Source organism: Carassius gibelio, chromosome A17, assembly GCF_023724105.1.
Source record: "Carassius gibelio isolate Cgi1373 ecotype wild population from Czech Republic chromosome A17, carGib1.2-hapl.c, whole genome shotgun sequence".
NCBI lineage: Eukaryota > Metazoa > Chordata > Actinopteri > Cypriniformes > Cyprinidae > Carassius > Carassius gibelio.
The window spans coordinates 212,745-239,087 of NC_068387.1; the positions used below are offsets into that span (position 1 = coordinate 212,745).

At 35.5% G+C, this 26,343-nt stretch overlaps 3 protein-coding genes and 1 long non-coding RNA gene across 4 annotated transcripts; 3 read left to right on the forward strand and 1 right to left on the reverse strand.

Annotated features, from left to right (window-relative positions):
* Positions 1-8,842: 8,842 nt before the first annotated feature.
* timm8b (translocase of inner mitochondrial membrane 8 homolog B (yeast)) lies at positions 8,843-9,639 on the reverse strand. Its single transcript, XM_052530194.1, has 2 exons — positions 9,405-9,639; positions 8,843-9,316 (listed from the first exon to the last, which is right to left on the reverse strand). Exons 1-2 carry the CDS (start codon positions 9,522-9,524, stop codon positions 9,149-9,151), a joined length of 288 nt encoding a protein of 95 aa, XP_052386154.1. The 5' UTR covers positions 9,525-9,639; the 3' UTR covers positions 8,843-9,148.
* On the forward strand, positions 9,523-12,517 carry sdhda (succinate dehydrogenase complex, subunit D, integral membrane protein a). Its single transcript, XM_052619911.1, has 4 exons — positions 9,523-9,604; positions 11,079-11,150; positions 11,546-11,696; positions 11,894-12,517. Exons 1-4 carry the CDS (start codon positions 9,523-9,525, stop codon positions 12,057-12,059), a joined length of 471 nt encoding a protein of 156 aa, XP_052475871.1. The 3' UTR covers positions 12,060-12,517.
* Positions 12,518-14,003: 1,486 nt separating this feature from the next.
* On the forward strand, positions 14,004-16,670 carry LOC127933554 (uncharacterized). Its single transcript, XR_008147535.1, has 3 exons — positions 14,004-14,131; positions 15,872-15,947; positions 16,216-16,670. It is a non-coding gene; the product is annotated as an uncharacterized LOC127933554 (long non-coding RNA).
* Positions 16,671-17,480: 810 nt separating this feature from the next.
* Positions 17,481-25,940, forward strand: bco2a (beta-carotene oxygenase 2a). The gene is made up of 13 exons (XM_052530561.1): positions 17,481-17,644; positions 18,292-18,345; positions 19,551-19,731; positions 20,018-20,229; positions 21,725-21,840; positions 21,915-22,017; positions 22,115-22,243; positions 22,489-22,649; positions 22,818-22,985; positions 23,330-23,467; positions 24,301-24,483; positions 24,578-24,688; positions 24,844-25,940. Exons 1-13 carry the CDS (start codon positions 17,602-17,604, stop codon positions 24,958-24,960), a joined length of 1,716 nt encoding a protein of 571 aa, XP_052386521.1. The 5' UTR covers positions 17,481-17,601; the 3' UTR covers positions 24,961-25,940.
* The last annotated feature ends 403 nt before the right edge of the window (positions 25,941-26,343 follow it).

Consider the following 26,343-nt stretch of genomic DNA (forward strand, 5'->3'; position numbering starts at 1 on the left):
TGTCTCTACACAATGTCCAGAACGAGTTTTAAAGCTCCTGTAGTAGTAATAAAGTAAATTTGAAGAATAGCCTGTGCATTAACAGTTCCAGCACGTATGCTGAGTCACTTTAATAAGAGCTGATATTTTTCTGTTCTGTGTGATCCAGTGGGTTTGACGCAAACCGGGAACCTCTCCTCCCTTCCAAGGATATGTTTGTTATCACGGCAGCCAAATGTTGCACTGAGACAGTTGGAGGAGCATTCTTCATCATTTCACAACAACAAGGAGACAGCAAGAACTCTTTGACATTTCTCACCAATGAGAAATGAGTCCCATCAGACAGAAATATGCCATTCAGTAAACTAAATCATATGGTTGATATTTGGAAGATCTGGTGTCACAATTCAGATTGTTTCGTGGTAAAATCTTGAATTCTATGAAAAAAAAAATCCCCTCAAAAACAGTCTCAGTCCTGCTTTCCACTATTGCCCTGTGATAACCATCACTGGTCCGAAGTGTCTGGAGCAAAACCCAACAGCATCACGATAGGAAGTGAATCAGCCTGCCCCTCAAAAAAGACTCAGAAACAGTGTCTAGCTAAGTGCGGTCCTTCCCATCATAAATAAGAAAAACATTTGAGGAGAAAGAAATGCCTCACTAAAGCCATCAGGAGGAACGACTGATGACACTAGCATGTGTTCACTTCCTCCCCAGTTGCCTAAAGCCATTGTGATTGCTTTCACAGACAGCAGAGCCCAGGCATTGTCCACCCACCAACTGTCTGACCTTCATATAAGCTTAGCTGTAGAAGGAACCCTCAGTTTTACACTCACAAACACAAGGTGGAACGTTGCAGGATACAGAACAATGGAGTAGAAGATTAGTTAAATACAATTGTATGTGCAAAATGACAGAAAGGAGTCAATTACCAGAATCATTCACAGCAGCATCTCCCATTTCCTCCTAAAACATTTTCTCTAAATACACATCTTGTTTATTATGTGATTTCCAGATGAAGGAAACTCCACGGAGTCACTCTGTCTAAAGGTCTGGATAATAAAATGAGTGTTTTAACATTCTAAGACCCACTGTGGCAAAATGGCAACACTTGTTTATACTGTATTTAGCGATTACACAGTACCTGTTCTTCACATTATATCTGAGCTAAAATTACATATAACAGCAGCTCACACAATGAAATGTTTCATAGCAACCAGTTTGGCAGGAAAATATTTGCCTATACTGGTGCCTACTGATACCATTGCTGCCTATTTTGTGTAAATATTATATTAAAAATATATAATACTTTATTTTAAACGTGGCAGAAATTAAAGGGTCGACTTTTTAACTACCAATTTTAATTCTATATAACAGAGTTTGTTTAGTAACTGTAGCTAAATATACATTTACATTTATTCATTTAGCAGACGCTTTTATCCAAAGCGACCTACAAATGAGGACAGTGGAAGCTGTATATATATATATATATATATATATATACACTCAAAAAAATGACTCTTTGGCTGAACATGATTCTATCATGGACAGTGGTTCCACATGTTTGTACCATGTTATTTGGACATGAATATATCAAGTTATAAGGACTTGTCTACCTTTAGTTGAGTTTACTCAGTTTGCTTTAGTTCATCCTACATGAAATATCTGAGTAGAGATAATATGTTTACATCATGTAGAACCACTGTCCATGCAAGTTTAGCCAAAGTGTTATAAAAACATTAGCAAGTAAGATATAACTTTTCTTTACACATGATGTTAATTGTTTGCAGTTTAAGGATGTTACTATGTGTACATCATACACTAGCACTCTCATTAAAGTTGCTTTTTTTTAAATTAAGTATTTTAGACGTTCTTTCAACCAGGTCCTCAACCCAACCACAAGCTCCACACTTCACCACAATGGTAACTCGCACAAAATACACCAATATAAAGTCTTTTAAAATGCCCACATAATAGAGCATTATACATGAAAAAGTCTCCTTATTATCACATTTTATTAAAAACTGCATAAAATAACACTTTATTTCAACATTTTCTCTCCCCATATCCAGTCCTGTGCAAAGCATGATGGGAAGTGTAAAACTTATTTTGAGGGACTTGATTGAAACATGTTCTTTCAAAATGAAAACTTTATGTCAAACCAACGAGAGACAGGTTTAAGTCAGTTTAACATGACACAATCATGTTGAAATGAAAAATAGCCAAAATGGCATTAATTCAACATGAATTGTTCAGGTAAAGTGAACAAAACTAAAAATTCATTTTTTTGAGTGTATATATATATATATGTATGTGTGTGTTTGTGTGTGTGTGTGTGTGTGTGTGTAAAGACCTCTAACACTAGCTTGCTCTATTATTTTTTTATTCTATCTGTTTTGTTTTTATTATTTATATTTTTTAAAAGCCCATGGTACGTGTACTGTGTTAACCTAACTGAGACTTGTTATAGTACTTATGTTTCATTGCTCTTTTTGTTGTTTTTGATAGCTTCCACTGTCCTCATTTGTAGGTCGCTTTGGATAAAATCGTCTGCTAAATGAATAAATGTAAATGTATATTTAGCTACAGTTACTAAACAAACTCTGTTATATAGACTGGCAAGAGCGGAATCCAAATCTTCAGTACTTATCCTGCTTGATCTGTCCGCTGCTTATATATATATATATATATATATATATATATATATATATATATATATATATATATATATATATATATATATATATATATATATATATCTCTATATAAGCAGCGGACAGATCAAGCAGGATAAGTACTGAAGATTTGGATTCCGCTCTTGCCAGTCTTAGAGCTTCAACACTGAGAGCAAGGCCGTCTCAGTTAAATGTTCACTTCTGAAGCCAGATTGGTTGCTGTCAAGGAGATTGTTGTGTGTGAGAAATTTAGAGACTTGGTTGAACACAGCTTCTTTCAAGTGTTTTTGCAATGAAAGGAAGAAAGGAAACTGGTCTGTAGTTCTCTAAAAGAGATGGGTTGAGGGTGGCTTTCTTAAGTAGTGGAGTTATACGTGCCTGTCTAAATGATGAGGGAAAAACACCAGTGTGGAGGGGTGTGTTGATGATGTGACTGCATGCAGGTACAGCTGCAGAAGAAATGGCTCGAAGGAGATGAGATGGAATAGGATCAAGTGGGCAAGTAGTAGGGTGATTAGAAAGGATGAGTTTGGAGACTTCTGCCTCAGACAGTGAAGAGAAGGATGTAAATGAGAGTATGTTTGCTGGTGATATGAGCTTGACTGATTGTGGTGTGGAAAATTGTGCACTGATTATAAATGAAAAACGTGGCAAAGTCTTCAGCTATTAGAGATGAAGCAGGAAGGGGAGGAGGAGGACAAAGAAGTGAGGAAAATGTTTTAAAAAGCATGCGAGAGTTAGACAAATTGTTAATTTTGTTATGGTACTATGTCATTTTAGCAGTGGAGACATTAGATTAAATATATTACATTATTATATTATATTACATTAAATATACCAATTTTCTTTTTTTTATTGTAGTCTAATGAAACTCTGACTGAACATCCTTAAAAACATAGTAAAGTCTCAGCCTTCTAGTGTCCTAGGAAGGGTTTAAGGTCAAGACAGGCCTCTAAATATGCATTTTCAGGTATTTTACAGGCAAGTCATTGAGGTTTAGGAATATTCCAGGAAAAAGGTGTTCACTTGCTGGCTTCTTGTTCTTGTATGGTTAATTATAACAGTGGTAAAACCTTTAAAGCCCAGCATTACAATTTTCCAATACTTAACTTCACCGCAAAACAAAATATGCATAAACATCATGATTTTCATGACTCTAAAATATTTAAAAAAATATATAAATTTAAGGGGGGAAAGCAATATATCAGTGATTGGAGCCCTGATGATTAAATGGGAAGGAAAGATATTCACAAGTTGTTCTTTCACAATGCCTGGATAAAGACACATAAACAGATGAAAACAGATACTTATGGGTAAGATTTCTTAAAGATTGAAGAGAAGAGGAATGTGCTACTGGATCTAACACACAGACACGTTTATGCACGCTGGACAATGTTCTACTTAAATCGTTCACATCTGGACACCAATCCTCAATCACCCACACGGCCAGGCTCTGCAAACACATTGAAGTGGAGTGAACTGCATCTAGAGAACAGTGAGTTCAGACGGTCTCCTTCAGCCAAAATATCATCCTTCTCTCTCACACACACAGGCACGTAAACTGCCATGGATCTTTGTTTCTCATCACAGTACCACGTGTGGCTCTGCTTATGACAATAAAATAGATAAAAGGAACAAAACCGAGTCACAGAGAGGAAAAACAACAGTGCGAGAGGAAGAATGAGAGGAGAGCGATGAAAGAGAAGAGGATTGTTGTTTCAACTTGCAAAGAGATGACAAGATGATGGTTAAAAGAAACTATGTTGATTTAAAAAAAAGCTTAAGACACTTTGTAACACAAAGCAGCAAGTTGTAATTCCTCCTCATCTTCTGAAAACTGGCGCTGTGTCCATGAGCAAAGTTTGCTATGTTCTGCGGTATGGTACACCTCTTTGCCCACACTTCCTTTTTCCCCAGGGTGTGCCGATGTTCTTTCATATTATTGTAAATAACAACTTGAAATAGCCATAAACATCTGTTTTCAGGAACCCTGTCCTCTTGGATTGACCATTTAGAGGTTTCAACACGTTGGCAAGTAAAGATGGTAAAATCATCAAGTGTTCTACACATGTCATATAAGTTTAAATCTGCTCTGAGGTATGAAAGGAATGTTATTAAACTCTAAACTGTAAGTGCTTGGTTGACCAAGACAACTACATCATAAAGCATCACATATAATTTTGTATGCTTGCTTTTAAGGAGCAAAATACATTATATTATCCACTAGGGATGAACCATCAATTCTTTCCATACTGTTATGCTAACTTTTAGTGTAAAAATAAACCATTGAAATAAAACAGAACCATACTCAGAGAAAAGAAGTGAGAAAAAAAACACTTGTTGGGATTAATGATGAAGTTATGATTATATTCATGCTGCTCCTTATACAGTCCACATGGCTGTCCCATCTGAACAGTGTCTGTAGTCTAAATATCCATAACTTAAGTAGATTATATTGTCAACACAACTGTCAGAAGAGGGTTTTTACAACCTAGCAGGACACAGATGGTTGCAGGAACAGTGACTCCTAGTGGTAACATAGACAATTGCATATGTGTTGCACATATTCTGGGGTTTTACGATAAATATAATTCCCTGCCTGGAAAGCAGAAGTCCTGAGTCAGTTCCTTCAAGACATTTATACTGCCGAGAGGCATTACAACACATAGAAACACATAACAAAGTCAAACAAAACCTGCTCACCTGCTGGGTGTGGAGTAGCCCTGCAGCAACTAATGGCTTTAAAAATGACTTCATCCGCTTCATGTGCTCAGGTGAGGTCATCCACAACAAAGCACCTACAGCAAAAACAGATCAATGAAAGGAGTCAGGGATATGAGCATCTGCTCTAGATAAACATAAGCCCTTGTCTGACCTCAGGTACAACATAATAGTGCCATTGCTTGGGTTTGTCGACTGTATTTAGGATCTTGTCAGCATAAAGAATGCCTTTAGGGTACACGCTGTCTTTTCTTTCAGGGAAATGTTGCCATATATCATGGGAATCTGTCTGTCATCTGCTGTCAGAAAGTACAGGGGCTGATGAATGGTGAAATGACGGCCGCGTAAATCTTGTATCATGTCAGCTTTTGTAGAAGACTGTCTAGAAAGGAAATTGCTGCAGTAACTTGTTTTGGCACAATAAGAGCTCTAAACTGCAATTACAAGTTAGTGAGGAAAGTTTCGCGGCGAATAGCGAGCAGCGAAGCCGGATTCATGAACAAACGACTCGGATGAACCGGTTCTTTTAACGAGTCATTCAAAAAAGACTCGCGAATCAGCCTCGAACTCGATGGTGAGTTTAGTCGGTTTGAATCGGCTTCACTCAGTCAGTGAATCGGTAGAAATCATTACTGAGTTCACATCTGGCTCCCTCGTTGAACTTGTTCAGACCATACATATAGGCTGCCATTGTTAATTAAAACCAATGAGAATTACCCTAACTGTCGCCTTGTTCTGTGATGCTTCTTCACAGATTTGGCTCTCATTAGCTCTCATTTCATCTCATTAGCCTAATTCAAATTAAGCTTCATATGAGAACGAGAATTTATAAATACATTTATAGATGCAGACTCAGTTTGGTTGTACAGTAGTCTATTAATGAATAATGGAATTCTATTAAAAAAAAAAACTTATTTATATGAGATTGAGTTGTAAGGTTGAAACAACTGGTGTGAAGTTACAACTATAATCACAACATTTATATTTGTATTTATAACATTTTATTTTGTTAGCTGTGTGAAGCAAGGATGTCAATGTTACATGACCCGACTGACACAGAGTTCCTAATCTCTTAAGTACTACAGATTTCAGAGGAAATAATGAACGTATTACTGACAGCAGCACTCTGACAAAGAATGGAGAGGGGCCAAACCAGGATAGATTTCCCAGACGGCCCCTTTGCTGTCCAAAGCAAACACAGGTCTCACTGTCCCTGAGGTGTCAGGCTCAGTGTGTACAGTGAAGCTTCAGACACTAGGGCTCTTTCAGACTCTGTCAGACTGACACAGGAAGAGAGATGGCACAGGCACAGACACAGATCATGCCAGATTTAGATCCTATTATACACCAGTTTTAATTAAGAAGTTGTTGATCTTGAAGCTTCAGCCTGGCGTTAGTACAGACAGAGGGTCTTTGTGAAGGTTAGGATTTATTTTCTTCATATAATAATAAAAAAAAAAGATGAGGATTTTTCACAGTGTCAGATACTATTTCCTACATTTTATATCCGGATGTTTTTTTCTTCTTCTACTTTTTGCAGTAGATTTATTATCATAAAAGGATAATGCATGAAAGTAACCATAAGCAAAGTCAGAATAATGGAAAAGGGGCATGGATTTTTTTTTTATTTTACAAGCCATTCTGAAAGTACTCTTTGATCATTCTTCTGCATATCTTGCCACAACGTCTCTGGTATTTTTCTTTCAAAGGGTTCTCTTTTGAAGAAAGTGTTTGAAGAGAGAACTGAGGCATAGTAGGCATCCTTGATAAGACAGAGACTGAATCCTACCTACATCACAAGCCAGTGTTGCCTTTACACAGTCAAATCTTTCATCACAACATAACTAGAGCATCTGAGGATTGAGCCATCAAAGCTAACAAACTCACCCAGTGTTCATTTCAAACTGAAGAGATGGCCTTTATTCTTATATGTGTACAAATGTTCGACACAAATATGGATCTTTCGCACAGTTGATATTTATGTGCTTTGAATAATCTAAAAGTAATTTAGTCATAAAAACTACTACTTACTAAAAATATAATACATAAGTATAGAAAAATATATATACACAAAATAATAATAACAAACTGAAATGCTATTAATTCAGAGCTTCAAGCACTTCTTTAAGAAGATTAAACAACATCTCAGCAGAACCATTATTGTTTTCTTAATTTGTTTTCCTGGTTAATAAGATTTTTTAATCAAAATGGTGTCTCCCATTAAAAAACTATTTGCCGTGTTAAAAGTATAAAGCTACATCCAATCCCATGTAATGTATGGACTTTAGACATATTTTTTGGTGTTAGATATTTTATAATATTAAGATATTTTTTGTTCCAATAGTACAGACACACACATATAATGGTACAGTATCAAGTCAGTTTCCTTCAAAGCATCAAAGGCTCTGCTTGAGAGGACCCTGTAGGCTTCCTGTATGCTCTGATAATCAAGTCAGAGCACTAAGCTAACCTATCTGCTTCCTGACTTTAATTAGAATGGCTGAAAGCAGCCCTGCCTGCAAGATTTACACACACACAGCACTATCAAAGGCCACTTTGTACTGAGCACACTAAACAACAAAGAAGGGCAAAGCCTCAAAGCCAAGAAGCAGACCTCTGCTGCCCTAAAACTAATCCTGTCATAAGGAGTCTTCTTACAATATCGTATTGTTTTGGATTAGAGGGACCGATTAGGGTTTTTAGAGTAGACCAGAAACTATATTCAAAATTTAATTAAAATGATTTTAGCTTTGTAAGAGTCTTTAATAGTTAGTGTATAATAAAGAGCTATCTTGTGCTATTTTTTAACAGTAATAGTTTAGACCACTGGTGAAAATCAAAAAGACAGTCTTTGTAGGAGAGTGTATAGTGTGACACTAAGGAAGACATGCATTCTATCAAACATTAGTATATGAAATTCATTATGACATCAGACACTAAGAGTAGAGTAGATTATCTAAAAGTTAAATATTTGTTGAACAGGTGAACTGGTTGTCATCTTCGTTTTTGTTTCTTAATGCATATCACTGCTAAACGTCAAAAATATATAGGATAAAAGATGCATAATATAAACCCAAAAATAAATTACTCATAATATTAGGGATTCACGTTGAAATTCTGGCCAAAACCAATAAGCCAGTACATATTTTTCATGCTTTGGCTGATAACTAGTAAATGGATTATTAAACAAAAAAAAAAATTCACTCTTCAAAAGAAAGTACTTTTAAAGGGATATATATATATATATATATATATATATATATATATATATATATATATATATATATATATATTTGCTATAATCTCTAACAATCACTTGAAATTGCTAGATGATGATCTAAACTAAATAAGCAGAAATAGAGTATTAGCTGATATTAGATAAGGTGCCAATACTTTCAAAACTCTTTTAGTGAAAAAAAAAAGCACACAAATATTGTGTTCTTTTGCAAAACAGAACATTAATCACGTTTGTTTCTTTGAAATTTCTGATTTATTTGAAGTCACTAAACCAGTCAAGTTTACAGATGTGGACAGTCAGTCATGAAAACTGTCCATACTGATAATTTCCAGCAAAAATAGTCGTTATTCGCTGGTTGCATTAGCTTAACAGCTATACACACATATCATAAACATTTTTTAAAGTCCGAGAAAGGGGTTTAGGTCATTTTTCCGCGAGAGTGGAAGGGTTCAGCACCCTTAAAGTGCACACTCTGAATGCACCTCGGGAACATGAAGAGTATGTGGTGACTGTCCTTGAGGACGGTGTCCTTCAGTCAGTGCGCGCCCTTCTGGACCATCTGCGTAAAGCGGTTGGTGATGGTGAGCGTCGTGTCGATGAAACGCTCCACGCAGCTAACGAGACAAGTTTCCGTTCGCGAGTCCAGCTTGGAGCTCGGTTTGTCCATGCACTTATCCCAGCAAACATCCGTGAAGTTGTGGACCTGAGTAGAACGTAAAGCACGGTTAAAACCCAACAGGCATGCTTAAGGGTTTTGAATGACAGCACAACGGTAATGAAGAGTTACCCACCTGCGCTTGAAACTGGGCCTTTTGCTGCTCCACCGCGATCAGACGCTGGAGCTCCGCAGCCTCGGCGTTCTCAGATGAACCAGCCGATGGCATATCAAAGCTAGAACTAAAATCAGCCATGGCGAAACTTTTATCAAACAGATTATATGCACAGGAACATGTGAAGGATAAAGCAACGGCGCTCGCTGACGGGCATGGACGTGAAAGCAACTACTTCCGCCGCGAAAATATGACGTCATGACAAGGCTCATAATAGAAGGCTTAGGTCTCTGCAATGCAAAAGTGGGCGTTTATCACCTTGTGGGTGTTTTCAAACTGCTGGGTGTTTCTAAATCATACAATCTAAATGGTCTCCCTTTACCCAACCCCACCCCTAAACTTAACAAAGCAAACAAATAAATACTGTAGATGAACATACAAACGAATAAAGGAAGAGTTATATGAGAACCAATAGGCTATATATTTGTGCAGGGTGCATGTCCATGTAAACTTCCCTCGTCCACTGGACAAGTATAGGTCTCTGCAGGAAAGTAATGGGAGTTACCAGATCAGGGTGTTTTTACACCATGATATCTGATTGGTTGATGTCATATGGTGATAAATGCCCACAGATAAAATATGTTCCCACAGCTATTTATACTTGTCATAGAGCATTGCTCTCATGTTAAAAACTGTTGGAAATATTTAACTAGAGCTAGGCTATAATAGAAAACAGTGACACCACTTTCTCTTACGTGTTTTATTTGGTTTTATTAGTATTAATAAAATGGAAAAAAAAATTGGTTTGATCATGACTGCCAAACTATTTGCAAAAAAAAATAATAATTAGTATATTGTCAATTCAGAAAAACAAAGACCCAAATAATGCAGAGATCCAGCTTCTTTACTTTGAAATACTAAAACAATACAAACATACACTCTAAAATACATACACACTAAAAAAGCCAAAACTATGATGTATAGTACATGTATATATTTGAAAATCCACTGACAAATCCAAATCAAGATTTCACCAAATGAGAAACACATCCAATTGAGACCCTGTATAAAATATATTACACACAACAAATACGCATGAAGGGCATAATTAAGCACATATCCTCTAATCATAAAGATACAAAAAAGGGCTATTCATTTCTGGAAACATCTGAAACTCAGTGACCCCAATCATATCATTATAAAGTTCTGCAATATCAAAAGACGAGCAAAGAAAGCAAGCCCGTCCCTCAGCTGATCCAGAGCTTCAGTCCTGATGCTTCACTAACATCTACTGAGGCTCTGAATCACAAAATCAGAATCAGTCAGATTACTGCACAATTCAAACAGAACTACATCACTCACGGGCAAACACAAACACAACAACAGAGTAAAACCCAATGCTATTCAGACCTAAAAAGAGAGTACAGTTTGGCAGAGATCTGTTCACAGTGTCAGATAAGAAACTGAGAAGCATATTGACCAGATACAGATACAGACACAAGCTGATGATAGAGATGTGCAGACACAGAAAAGCATGTCTGCCACCAGAGCAGAGATTGTGTTCACTCTGTGATCTGAATCAGAAAACAGAAACAGAACTGCACTTCCTAACAGAATGCTCCAAATATACACGGATATATGGACAGCGTTCTATGATAAAATACAGCAGATCCATTTAAAACTCTTTCAAACCAGGAGAAACTGCTGTATCTGTTAGGAGAACACAAGAACAAGAAGGGAGGATCCATACAACTTCAGCACACTCCAGTGAGTGATGACACTAATCATTGTTAAAAAAATGTATTTAGACTTGTTCCATGGTCATTCTCTTTTCTGTTTATAATGCTGCAAAAGTGGTGCGACATTAACAATGATCTGTTGTTGAACCATTGCCCATTCAGTAAAAAAATATTTCACATGATTTTAATGCATTGAACCAAACGATATTTTAATGTTTTATACAAGTACGATTTTAGACAATTTAGAACTAATTAAATATTCAAAAATGAAGTGTCTGTTTGCAAGCAACATTAGTAGTCCGTATTAGTACTGTAAAAAATGACAATCGAATTTCCTTTTTTGCAAAAACACTGTTTCATAAACTCTCTTACTTTGCACACACAACTCGTTAGCAAAATGAAAATTTCGATTTGTTTTTTTAGCAGTCTCAAGTTCAAGAGCAGCCTCCAAGCACTGGACTGGTGAACGGGTGTTGAGTGTAGTTCTGTTAGGTATGGCTCCAGCTGCACACCTGTGTCCCGCTCCGCTGCTGGATTACTCTATAGCTGCAGCTCTCACACTGCATGGACACTGGTAAGAGTGTGTGTATCTCTCACTCGTGTACATCTGCTTAATGTTTGTTGTATAGCTTGTTTTATTGAAAGTGGTTTCTAGGTGCCTCAGTCATCAGTGAGGTTATGCAATATTTAAATTATATAAATATCCCACAAGCACTATTGGATTCTATGTTTAGTTTGAACTATTATTTCTGTGTTTTTCGTCTTCTGCAGGGCGATTGGTCAAGTTCTAACAGACTATGTCCACGGTGATGCTAAGGTCAAGCTGGCTAAAGCTGGTGTCTTGTTGCTCTCCACAGCCACATACTTTGGTCTCTGCTATTTCAATTATCATGATGTTGGTCTCTGCAAGGCAGTCGCCATGCTCTGGCAAATATGATTATACAATATGGCCAGAATTACAGTGACTGGTTTGAAGGATTAATCACCATTTTAGGTACTTGAGGTATTTTTTAAAGGTACTGATCTTCAGCTTAACAGATGACAACACACCATCTCCTAACATATGTTACATGTTTGAATAATATTGGTCAAAGTGGTATGTCACACAAAATTTTGAATTGCTGGCTAAATTGTTCGTTAATAAAGATCTTTTTCCTTATTAGTACTGCAAATGAGATCAAGGGAGGTCTCTGTGCAAAACAATGTTCAGTAGCTATGTTACTGTTGTATGTATTATTTTAGCAGTAACTGATAGTGTCCAGCAGAGGTCAGTGTTTTTCAGTATTATTGGGAATGCTTGATCATATTCACAGTGTCTGTGCAGGTCACGTCTGTGTTTACAACATGCTTTAAAACAAACTCATTTACTTGAATACACTTGCGTATTTGTTTTATTTGAAGCATGATAAAGTTATCTTAATAATATTAAGATGCTACAGTAAATACACTGCTGAGATATTTTTTGTTTGTTTGCCTGTTTTCTAATAGCTTTTTACGTTGATTTATAGATATAGTTTACTAACCACAAATTAAAAGAAATCATGTTAACTGTTAATTTGTAAACCATTGGACTGTCATATACTTTACAGTAGTGGGAATCAGCAAAGATTTGCCAGTACTGTCATATGATATAATAAAACTTGATATCATATGATATAATAAAATATATTATTGGAGTTTGATGTGTTTTATATTTGCATTTTTACTTGGCACCAGCAACTGATGTTTTAATATGGAACCACTCAGATTGCAAAAAAAGTTTGTTTTGTAAGTTTGATTTGAATGTGGATGGGCAGTGAGACCTTGATCTCTTCACAGAAATCAAATAAAAGGGTAAATAATGGTTCCAGACTTTTGTCGACACATTTACCCTATTTATTTTGACTACTGCATCTATCTGATTATTTAAAAAAACATTTAACAAGAAACCACATATAAACCTGTGAAACAATGGTTAAGGTGTTATTAAAATTTTTAAAACTTGAATCCACTGCATAGATAAACTGGTAATACTGTAATTTATGTAAGTTATGCCATTATCAAAACATACCATGCTGCCTGTAGCACTTTTCTTATTTATTAAAAAAATTCAAAAATCAAGACGAATCCTGATTATTCATCATATTATTACTGTAGATTAAGAGTAAAGTACAGTTCATCCAAAGACATTATATTATATGTTTCAAAGGAAATGACAGTAACACGGACAGCCGACAAAAGTCGCAGACTTACAGAAACCACAAAAGAGTAACAAACAAATAACAAAGCACTAAAGCACTTAGACCAGTTCAATCTATGATAGAGTGTATGAATTGGTATTAATAGCAATCGCCAAGTCAAATATCTCGTAAAATTAATCTTACCTGCATAACTGAAAAAAAGAAGAAGAAAAAGAAAGTTGAAATCGGCTTATAATTAAATACTTTAATCAGGGCTCGACATTACCCAGCTGGCACATGTGCGAACTTCATCGTAAAATATGGTGGAAATAAAGTCAGGTGTTGTTTTAACTTTAAAACAACGTTGTTTCAATGTTTAATGCTGAACGGTTGAAAAAGGTTAACAAAAACACTTGTTTATCAAGGTTTTTCTTTTATTTTATTTTTTTTATTTTTTTTACAAGAGCAGCAACAGCATACAAAAATATAATTCTGCCTTTTAAATTATTAATATTAAATTAAGATTAACATTATTATTATTTTAATAGCATTTTACAATATTTTGTTCATGAACCCTATTCTAAAATCTAAAGGTATAAGTATTAACAGAGGCAATTTATAAAAGGACTTTGGTATTAATCATAGATTATAAAAACATGGACGTCGTGTCCGTGACGTCACCCATTGGCAGCTCGACTGCGCGTCAACGTCGCCGCCATATTCGAGCGGGCAACTCTCCTTAACGTTCATACCAGGACAGTAGAAAACATACCTGAATCGTTGGCAGCTTGGGTATCTATAAACCGTCGCACAATAATAAAAACAGATCTCGGGGTATTATCTTTCACAGGTAAGACTCAACAGTTGTTTCTGGATGTTTTTTGGTCATTTTTAACATTATGTTGACAGCTTTATTAGCCACCAGTGTCAGACTATATCGCTAGTTAGGTGTGAAAGCTGAGACTTTATAAGAATTCAAACTTTAAATTAATTCTTATTAAGTTTTAACTTTATATTGCTGTTTATATCATAAACTAAATTGTGTTATGAGCACAATGTGTCAGACTGTCAGGATTAGTGATGGAGCTAAAGCATCTCTCTTTAATTTTACAAACGTTAACGTTACTTATTTACAAAGATTAAGTTTATCATCACTTGATTATAAGGATTTCATAGCTTTCCTTTTTAGCCAATTCTAAACAGGAGGAACAAGGCAAGGCAAGCTAAAGAAAGCCTGTTCTCTGCGTTTCCAAGAGACAAGGGTATACTTCCACCGACTAATGTTGTATTTGTACTAGTTAAAACCATAGACTGTATAAAAACAGCTTAAAATCCAGAGCAGCCCTGAATCAATGGCCAGAACGACCCTGGTCATATTCTCTCTCTCTCTCCCCGGAATATACTTTTTTATATATATTTATATATATATATATATATATTGCATCGTCATGTTTCAAAGCGTGGAAATGTTGCCACAATAACATACCAGTGTGTAAAACTCTTGGATGTATTTTGAAGATTATATGCGGCAAACTTTAAATATTTCACATACTTTTTTTAAATCCATCATTTAGTTGATCCTGATATGCGCTGGTCATCACAGTTGTAAAATTGATTTTTTAAAACACCAATACATTTTTAGTTTTCGAGATTTTCTTTTTTTACTCAACTTTGTATAAAGATTATTTTCAACGATGTTATAGCAGAATGATTCAATATACCATTTTTCTTTCTGCAAAATGTGTGTAAAATTTCCATAAACAGGTTTTCTCATACAATGTATCTATGAATTAAATTTAATTTGCATGTTAATTTGTTAATGTGTATTTTTGGAGCAATATGTAATGAAAAAAGAAGTGTAATAATGGGAGGAATAATTGACAATATTTTCATTATAATATATAATATTGCTTAGAATATTGAAATATAATTTATTTCCCTATTTATTTGTTGTGTCTGCCAAAATGCGTAATAAACATGCTTTTAGTCCTGGTGTCCTCATATGAGGACATGAATGAAATCAACGTCCTGTTTCATAACAGAAAGTCATATTTTGATTTGAAACCCCATAACATTTTTCTGAGATGTTAATTTATGACACACAATTTAAAAATGAGAAAGATTTGAATGATAATTACAAAATATTATCATATTTCCATAAGAGTATCACTAAATTAATTTCAGACATTTTTGAAGACCCAAGGAGAGGGAGTGGTCATGGGGAAACATCCAATCATTTTGTATCTCTGAAATGCTCTGAATGTGCTCTGTACAGGACATCCAGACTTAAAACTTTCACAGAGAAATTCACAAAAATATAATGTCCTCATATGAGGCTGCAGGGTTTTAATATGGTTAATGTTAATACATTTTAATTTAATCTTTTTTATTTATTATTATTATTATTATTTACATTTAAGTTCAGTACAGTTATGTTACCTTTGTTACAACAAATTTTTATTGAATCATTATTTAAATTTTTTTATTTACCAGTATGTAAGCACAATGCAGTGTCAATGTTCAAACTGTATTTACAATGTTAAAGTGGCTGACAACTTTTCAGTAAACCATTTCTTCTTTCCCCTTGTAGAGTCATTAAGGATCCAGCTTATTATTGGCACATTGGTAAAGAATTGTTCATCTGCTACATTGCACGGCAACTTCTGGTAGAGATGCATTGACTTTTTATGGGGGCTCTGAAAAAATACTGTTAATGAATAATTTAACATTGTAAACTTTCATCTAAAAACATTAAATACGTGTTTAATGAATAGTGTTGTGCACTTTATTTCCAAACCCACTGTTATTGAACTGTTAAGTGAAAATATTTTATGTGATTGTTTTGCATTTTCAGTTAAAGATATTTCACAATATCAAAGTTGATATTTATTTTATATCTATTTATTTTTGCGGTTTTTGTTTTCATTTATACAGGACGGTACAGAAAGTGCGTAAGTGGGAGAGAGTGGAGGGGAAGGCATCAGAAAGGACCTAGAGCTGGGACTCTTTCAAGGATCACCCGTAGCACAACCACGCTATGTAAATGAACAAGGCTGTTGGTTCTAACATTTTAGTGCCCCCCTTGTTAGAAATCCCATTCTGTTTTCCCCACTGGTTGCAGGTTAATTTCTCTAACTGTTTCTAACATTTTCACTGCACAAATGTACAAATCTCTTGTATGAGACACATTAGTAAAACATGTTTTCACAGAAACTATAGTTTTCCACCAAAATAGAAGATTAACTGGTTTCAGTCATAAAAGTAAAAGGGTTTTTCTTGAAAGTGCAGCGCAAAATATGGATATTATGTTACAAAAAAATATTTAAAATATTGTATTTGGATTGCTCTACAGGCTTTTAACAATAAATACAAGAACACTGCAAGTTAAAGTTTGGTATTATTTGAATCTGTTCATTAAGTAGGCTATGTTTCCAAAATAAAAAATGCTGTTTTACAATTTTGAGCATGTGGTAGTTTGTAAAGCCATTGCTGCCAGTCATTTGATTTTTAATGTACATGGGTTGATCTAAATGCAAACTATGTTCTAATTGAACGTACAGTTGAAAGCATGTTGGAAGGTTCGACGGTGAAACAACGTCTCGTTATCACTTTGAAAAATCAACACCTAATTCAACGTTAATCCAACGTCTACAGAACAACCTTAATTCACCCATGCTGAAGCTAAGAGGGTGAAACAACGTCACAATATCAACGTTGATCCAATTTGTCATATCTAAACGTCATCCAACGTTGATTCAACCAGTATACCGACGGTGAATCAAGGTTGAAATGCCAGCTGGGAGAATAGGTCATGTAAATCAAGGTCATTCACTTGTACAAGTGGGGAAAAAAACTCATTCAATAAGAAAAATGGATTGTGTGTAAATATTATTTACTCTAATGCAAAATTCTAGAATAAATAATATGTAAAATTGCCATTTAGCTTCACAATGTAATTAAATCAGGATAATTCTTGACAAAGTATTTAACTATGATTTTTATTGATGATGATGATGATATAATCCTTTCGGGCAAGAAAAAAATCTTGCCACGTCAACAATTCCACGCTTAATGTGACCTAATCAGGATAAGACATCTTCCATATACCTTCCTGATGCTGCAAACTATAAAGGCGGATGTGGCAAGAATATGAATGCCATGTTTTGAAACAATGACTCGGTTGAGGTTATGACGTTAACCCATAACCAGGAAGTGTATTAGGGGTAAAGTCTACGTAACGTGGGTCACGGTAGCCTACTCCGCGCGTGTGTGGAATTTAACCTACTGTATTCTCTTGTAGGTGACCTGTTTTAGTTAATAATGTCGTCAAGTGTGTTTAAAAATGCATTTAGGACCAGCAAAGGTAAGCTTTTACTACTGATTATCTCTACGTCTTATAACTTTGTTTTTACCCCCCCTGACTGAGCCAAGAGCTGTAACACTTACCGTTGCATGTATTGGCAAATACACTGAAACTGAAATACAAACGCGCAAACAACAGTATGTAAAAGACAATATATTGTATAATTTAGTACTTATATTATATGTAAAATGGTACTATAGGCTACATACATATAGATACCTCTCAACAAAATTACACATTTACATAATTAACAATAACCACAAAAACAATAGAAGTATTGCATGTTGCATATGATTGCATATGCATAATATTTAATGCATAAAACTTGTAAAGTATCATTGCAGCTGCATACATCTGCTTACAATAATTATTACATGCTTATTATTATATGCAATTTTGCATGTGATAATGTGAAGCCATTTTCTCAAAATTATATAAAACGGTTTAAAGTGCATCTTGTTGAGATTCACAACTCCTTTTTATCAGTTTCAGTCTGCTGTGTCATGCAATCATGTGTGATGTAACAGGGTTGGCAAGAGATCAGACTTACATAAAAGGGACTTGTCTCCTCCCATCTTTGTGAACATAGCTTTTATTGCTCTTTACAATTTGTCATAATCTCTTCTTCATCCTCTGTTCTGATCAAGTGTGCAGCCTCACATCTCTCTACAGGATGTCCTGCATAAAGCCTCAAACGATTGGTAAGAATCTGGGAGTTCTTCTGCACTGATGCACAATCTGCAAGTTTTACTTTCTGTTGTATGTTACAGGTTTCATATGTTTTTGTGTGAAGCAATGCAGTGTATGAAAGCAAATATTTGTGTTTTAAAGCAGCTGCTGTATTCATATGAGAGATGTAATGAGTGAAATATACTTTGAGTCCAATGGCTTTTAAATGTTATCATAGGTTTAAATTCTTCAGCTTACTTATAACTTAATTGAACACCTTTTCAATTGTATGTCACAAGTTTGACTTTTCTTAAAGATACTTGAAAGTCTGTGCAGTTGCTTCATTATTTATGCATTAGTCTATCACAGTACATGTGATCATGTAGAGAGGAGAGGGATTGTTTTTCTAAAGATAGTGCTTCTCGTTGTAACATCACTGACTCTGCCATTTCAGCTCTGTCTTTTGTTAACTCTGATCCTTTATTTAGTTCTTTCAGCTGACATAAATGGAAGAGCAGAGTAATATGTCTGCAAATCTGTGACTTACTACAACTATATACTTTAGTATAACTCAGGGGTAGCTAACCTTGCAGCTTAGGACCTTTATATAAAAGTGTCAGTAACACTTTAGAATAAGGTCCCAATCAGAAATATATTTTTAAAGTGTTTATTAATCTTTATCAAATGTAGTAAAAAATATTGGTTCAAACTTGATTATATATTGCCTTGATAAACGTTATATACATGTACTTACATATAGTATAGTAAAGTAATAACAGTAAAAATATGGATAATTACATGCAACTAAACCCTAAAACTAACCAAATTCTAACCATAACTCTATAGTAAGTACATGCTGTGCCTAGAACTTGTTAATTATTTCTTAGTTCATGTTCAGTTGTTTCTTAGTTCATTAATTTTATTTGAAAATGTATTAGCAAAATTAGTGAAAATTACCTATATATAGATGTCTTGTTCATAGTTAGTTCATGTTAACTAACGCAGTTAACTGATGTTAACAAATTAAACCTTATTGAAAAATATTACCAAAGTGATAATACTCAAAACAACATTTTTTTTACCACTATCAAAATTTCGGAACATTTGGATTCATAAGTGCATCTTTATAACTTTATTCTGATTATTCTTCACATGAACAGATTTTGATCTGTCGGCTTGCCAAGCAATCAGATTTGAACATCACGCAAATCACAATTTGCTGTCTGGATTTTTACAGCTGCTGCTAAGAAAACATACTTCACAAAAGTACATGGGCTGCCAAACATCTCCCCCTTGGTAAGTTCGGTAGAGGAGACACCTGAGCCCATCCCCACCACGGTCAAAGGCACCATCCCAACCTGGATCCATGGGAGTCTGCTGCGGAATGGTCCAGGAAAGTTTGAGTTTGGGAATCAGCAGTGAGTACAAGCATTCAACTGTCAATACATTGGGTTTGTGATCTTAATAGAATCACTAGAACGTGAAGAATAGTAACTAAATACATTTTATAATAGTTTCTTGAGATTAGTAATTGGCAGTAAAACTAATGACAGATAGAAAGGTAAAATTAATTATTTGGTATTTACAGAGATAGTAGACAAAGTAGGCACAACCATGACAACCTTTCACAGAAGTCTTTTATTCGCAATACTGTATGTAAATGAATATTCAGGCTGACTCATGCTGATGTACATTTTTCCTCAGCTATAACCACTGGTTTGATGGCATGGCTTTGATGCATCGCTTTCAGATTGAGGATGGTCAGGTGACGTACAGAAGCCGTTTTCTGCGCAGCGATTCGTATAAGCAGAACAGCGAGAGGAACCGTATCATGGTGTCAGAGTTCGGCACTCTGGCTTTACCTGATCCCTGCAAGAACTTCTTTCAGCGCTTCCTGTCCAGATTTGAGATGATGAGTACGTCGAAACTGTGAATATGTGTGTGAATGACAGACAGTAAGGAAGTATATTTGCTGTGCTGTCCGCCTTGGTAAAATGGATCTCATTAGGTTTAGAACAGTCAAAAATTAGCCGATTTAAAAATGTTACATAAAGCTCTTTCTGTTTTCTGAAAGAGTAATGAGGCATGTCTCTGGAGGCCATTGCTCAAGAGCATAACAGGAGTGGTCAGTGGAACTCTCCAAGTGTGTGCAAAGTCATCTTAGACAAACAGCTGAATGTCTGTAATCACGAGAATACATTTAAATCAGACTCCACAAGCTCTCAATTAAGATTAAATATAGTGACAGTACTACTAACGAGTTGAGATGGCGTTAGCAGACAGTTCTGGACACTACAACTACAACACATGGGTCTTTTAAAAGGATAAAACTGCACAACCATCTTTAGGATCAATGCCTTGAGTAAATCCCGTCAGTATGGTAAAAGTGTTACTTCATGCAGCAGTAAGGTTTGCGTTTGGATATGTCGGATACAGAATTGTGAGGGGGGAAAAAAATAATTTTATTAGTGATTTTCATCCAGGGAGCCTCTGCAAATTCCAGAGATTCTCACTTAAAAGTATTTAAATAGTAAATTATTCTTTATGATCTCATTTAAAATAAAATATTATCTAAATTCAACTGGTTATAAAACATAAAATGAGGTTTAAATTGAAATCATAGTACATATTTTTACCCCTCAAACATTTTTTTTTTTATTCAGGAACGTGCAGTTCTTAAATCTTCTAGAATGGTTAATTTAATATAATTATTAAACCCAGTTTCTGTTAAAGAAGTCTGAAAATAAACAGTTCTAATGAAATTTAAACTGGAATCTAATTAAAATTCTCCATAATGCATAAAATCATGTTTAATGTCTTTTGCTCCTTCTTAGTTAATAATTTACTTATTGAAAAACACAGTTCTTGAAACCTCTGACAAAACAAATTGTGGTCATGGTATTAGCATTAATTTAAAAAAAAAAAAAAAAAAAAAAATATATATATATATATATATATGCAGTACAGACCAAAAGTTTGGACACACCTTCTCATTCAAAGAGTTTTCTTTATTTTCATGACTATGAGAATTGTAGATTCACACTGAAGGCATCAAAACTATGAATTAACACATGTGGAATTATATGTGGAATTATATACATAACTAAAAAGTGTGAAACAACTGAAAATATGACATATTGTAGGTTCTTCAAAGTAGCCACCTTTTGCTTTGATTACTGCTTTGCACACTCTTGGCATGTCTTCCAACAGTCTTGAAGGAGTTCCCCGAGAGATGCTTAGCATCTCATATATATATATGAAAACCAGCAGCTTTGTCAGATTAACTACCTTAGAAATGTGTGTTAAACAAGAGAAAAAAGTCAAAGTTTGTTCTAATCGATTTCTGCCTCAAAGTTTAACAAAATAAATAAAAGATATTAGTGACACTGCTTCCCCTCTTTCCGATTCCAGAGCCAACAGATAATGCCAGTGTCAACTTTGTTAAATACAAGGGTGACTATTACGTCAGTACAGAGACAAACTACATGCACAGAGTGGATCCAGATACTCTGGAGTCTAAACAGAAGGTATGAACGATTACCAGTCTACAGCCACCAGCCTAGACTAACCCATCGTGTCTAAGTAAGATTATCATCTGTAGGTGGACTGGAGCAAGTTCATCGCTGTGAATGGTGCTACTGCTCATCCACACTTTGATCCAGACGGCACAGCTTACAACATGGGCAACTCATACAGAAACAAAGGTTAGACTCCCGTCTTCTCCTTGTGTGCTGATCAATCTAAGTGCAATGTCACTAAAGGATTGGGAGGCTTGATGTTGTGCTGTGGTGTGTTTTATAGGGGCTTTCTATAACATCATCAGGGTGCCACCAGAAAGAGACGGCCGAGAAGATACACTAGAGGGAGCCAAGATATTATGCTCTATCACCCCTCGTGACAAATCCAAACCCTCCTATTACCACAGCTTTGGTGAGCTAAGACGAGAATCTGTCACGTTTACTATCATCATATCTCCTAGACAGACAGATTTTCATTCTGCATTCTCATGAAAGAATGACTATCATTTGTGATTTTATTACACAGCTACTGTAATGGTGTCATGTGTAATTTCATTGCAAGGCACTCTGTATGGTGTAATCGTATACTCTGAATAGAGCGATCATATCAATGCGCAGCACTGAAAAGCCCTCATTTTATTTTCCTGAATTTTTCAGGCATGTCAGAGAACTATGTAGTGTTCATCGAGCAGCCCATTAAAATGGATCTGTTTAAGATAGTGACTGGTAAACTAAGGGGGAAATCGCTAAATGAGGGTGTTTTCTGGGACCCCAACCAGGAAACCACATTCCACCTTATTGACAAACAAACTGGAAAGGTGAGACAACACTCTTGACAATAGTCTCACAGAGGCACTGAGAACAATGAGGAGCCCATGCTTGAAGCATATGAGTTTATTTGTATATTTGTTTGCTGATTATGCTTCATATGGTTCAATGAAAGCTGATTGAGAACATGAAGACGATGTCATTGCATCTCTCTGCAGGAGATGCCAGTGAAGTACCATGCCAAGGCCTTGTCCACCTTCCATCAGATCAATGCTTTTGAGCAGGATGGATTCCTCATGCTAGACATGTGCTGCTCTGACGACGGCCAGGCCATAAACAACTTCCTCATCCAGAACCTGCGTCAGTCAGGAGAGGCTTTGGATGAGGTAATGTTCTTCCTTAAAGGGACAGTTCACCTAAAAATTTCATTTCTGTCATTAATTACTCTTTTGTTCATCTTCAAAACACAAATTAAGAAATTTTTTGATGAAATCCAAGAGCTTTCTGACCCTGTATATACAGTAACACAACTGACAGGTTTAAGGCCCAGAAAGGTAGTAAGGACATCATTAAAATACTCCATGTGACATCAGTGGTTCAACCGTAATGTTATGTGTATGCATTCCTCTACTTGTAAACAAGGTGCAGTACATGCAAGTACACACATGCATGGTTCAAATTTTCTAATTTTCTAATTCTTATTTGTCCTGTCCCTCTCTCTGTCTCTCAGATGTATAACACCATGAGCAGGCCACTGCCCCGTCGTTTTGTGCTGCCTCTCAACATCACAAGTGAAACCCCACTGGAACAGAACCTCAACACACGGCCTGACAGCACCGCTACCGCTGTCTGCCGTACCAAAAATCAGGTACTGTCTTAAGCTGGCTACAACATGTGTGTACAGTATGTACATCTCTGAAAGTTGCTCATTCTAAACATTGGTTTTCCTTCAAAGCCCTCCAAGCACATATACTGCAGTGTGGGGTCAGTAAGATTTTCTGAAAGAAATTAAAACTTTTATTCAGGAAGGATGCATTAATTTGATTTCTGAAGGATCATTTGAGTAATGGCTGCTGACAATCACAGGAATAAACAGAATCTTACCATGTACTGAAATAGGAAAGAGGTATTTTAAATTGCAATAATATTTCACAATAGTAATGTTTGATCAAATAAATTGCCTTGATGAGCATATGAGACATATTTCAAAGACAAAAAAATCTTACCAACCCCAGATTTTGTTTTTACAGGAATGTTACTAAATTAATGCATAACACAAAAAGTGCATTTACCATATTTTTTGGACTATAAGTCGCACCTGAGTATAAGTTGCATCAGTCCAAAAATACGTCATGATGAGGAAAAAAAAAAAATATATATACTGTAAGTTGCACTGGCTATAAGTCGCATTTATTTAGAACCAAGAACCAAGAGAAAACATTACCGTCTACAGCCGCCAGAGGGCGCTCTATGTTTTCATTGTAGACTACAGGAGCTCTGAGCAGCATTGAGCGCCCTCTGGCGGCTGTAGATGGTAATGTTTTCTATTGGTTCATGTCAAATTGATTTTGATAAATAAGTCGCTCTTGACTATAAGTCGCAGGACCAGCCAAACTATGAAAAAAAGTGTGACTTATAGTCTGGAAAATATGGTATGTCTTGAAGAGCCTTTATTTCTTTTAAAACATGTCTCTCTCTCAGGTATTTTGCACGTTTGAGGATCTCCACAGCGAGGACCTGAAAGACTACGGTGGCTTGGAGTTTCCACATATTAACTATGCCAGATATAACACCAAACCTTATAGATACTACTATGGTTGTGGCTTCCGGCACCTAGTGGGTGACTCCCTAATTAAGATGGATCTGGAAAGCAAAAAGTTCAAGGTGAGAACAATTAACGGGAACATGACTGATACCTAGGTATTCACGGTTACTATGATCAAAATGCAGAATGTTTGCTAAATAAATTGATTTACAGGTATGGCGCCAGCCTGATCTCTATCCATCAGAGCCTGTCTTCATTCCTTCACCCAATGCTGAGGAAGAGGATGATGGAGTCATCCTGTCTGTGATTATCACACCAGTTAAGGTATAAAACAGCCCTGAATTAATGTAATGTATGTAAACATAAGCTCTATAATTGACTTGCTTTATAAGACAATGAAACATGAGAAATGATTCAACTGTAGAACATTTATCAATATGTCTTCAGTCTTAAACCCCTTCTTTCTCTTCTCTTTGTAGGATAAGAGTACATTTCTTTTGGTCCTGGATGCCAAAACATTTGAAGAGCTGGGAAGAGCCGAAGTGCCTGTCAACATTCCTTATGGATTCCATGGAGTCTTCAACTCTAGTGCATGAAGCCCTTTGGATCACTTCAACAAAATAACAAATGACAAGTAGCTCTTCACAATGGTTACTACACCAGTTGCCTGCTTCTATTAAAAGCGAGAGACTAACAGAACAATATATCTACTGCATAAAATCATCCCAAAGAGATCCTCCACATATCAACCTCATATATTTTTTAAAAGAACAACATATACTTTATAGTTACAGCTTCAAAATTAATTTTTCTACAACTTTCAAACTGTCGCTTTTTTCTAAAGATTCTGATGTAGGGTTCAAGACATTTATACATTACTGATGCCTATTCATTTTGAATCAACTTGGCCCACCCAGTCACAGTGATATAATTGAAGAGGAAGTAGGAATTATACTATAATTTCTATACAGCAGCAGAAAATGCAATTGTTTGTATTTAGCAATAAGAATAATAAGATGGGGAGATCTGCAAACATTGTGTTGTTTCTGTAGACCTGTCAGAATGCAATGTAGGCTTTGCAAAGTGGCTTTTATTTATGGGAAGACAAACAACTTGTTGGATTCTGTCGGTCAGAAAGAGGATGGAAATCGTAATATAACACTAAATTATGGGTTTTGGTGCTAAACATCATGGTGAACCGCAGGGGGAAAATACTTATGATATTAAATGATGAAAAAAAAAAAAAACAGATGTGCCATAATAACAATAATTTATGTTGATAGTTAAATAACAAAAGATAATCACTATACAACATATCATATTGTAATAATTTTCTACCTCATGAAGTAACTTTCATAGAGTTTCTCTTGTGCATTATTCCTTTACATTTTAAATTTACATAACAGTTTTACATATGTTTCATTGTACATTGTTTTTATCAATTTCTAATTGTAACTTTAATCACAATGACTGTAATACATATTTGTACACACAATGCTTGTATGCTATCTACTCCATGGTTCAATTAATACAGTCCACTTTTATAAAAAAACATTCATAATGTTTAAAAGCAAAAGGTGTCTCCGTGTCCAGTATTTTCCACATTATTTCACATTCTGATATCAGTTTGATTAGGAAATCTTGACGGACAGCAATACATTTCCTGTCCACTAGGTCGCAGCAGACAATCATAGCAGATATGCCTGAGTTTGGTTATCAACCCAATGTAAAAACAACTAAATGCATTTATTCTATAAAACACACTACATGTTTGAAATAAACCTATTAACCTATAGTGCATTCAGTCAGTTAAAAAAAGACATTCAATGTGTTAGTGTATATGTGCTCTTGCATATTGAGTATCTCTGTGGCTTGGCTAAATTGGGAGCTCTCAGATTTCCCCTAATCCCTGCACATCAAACAGCAGAGCAGAGCAGAGCAGATGCAGACAGACAGAGGCACTGCTCTCCTGTGGTATC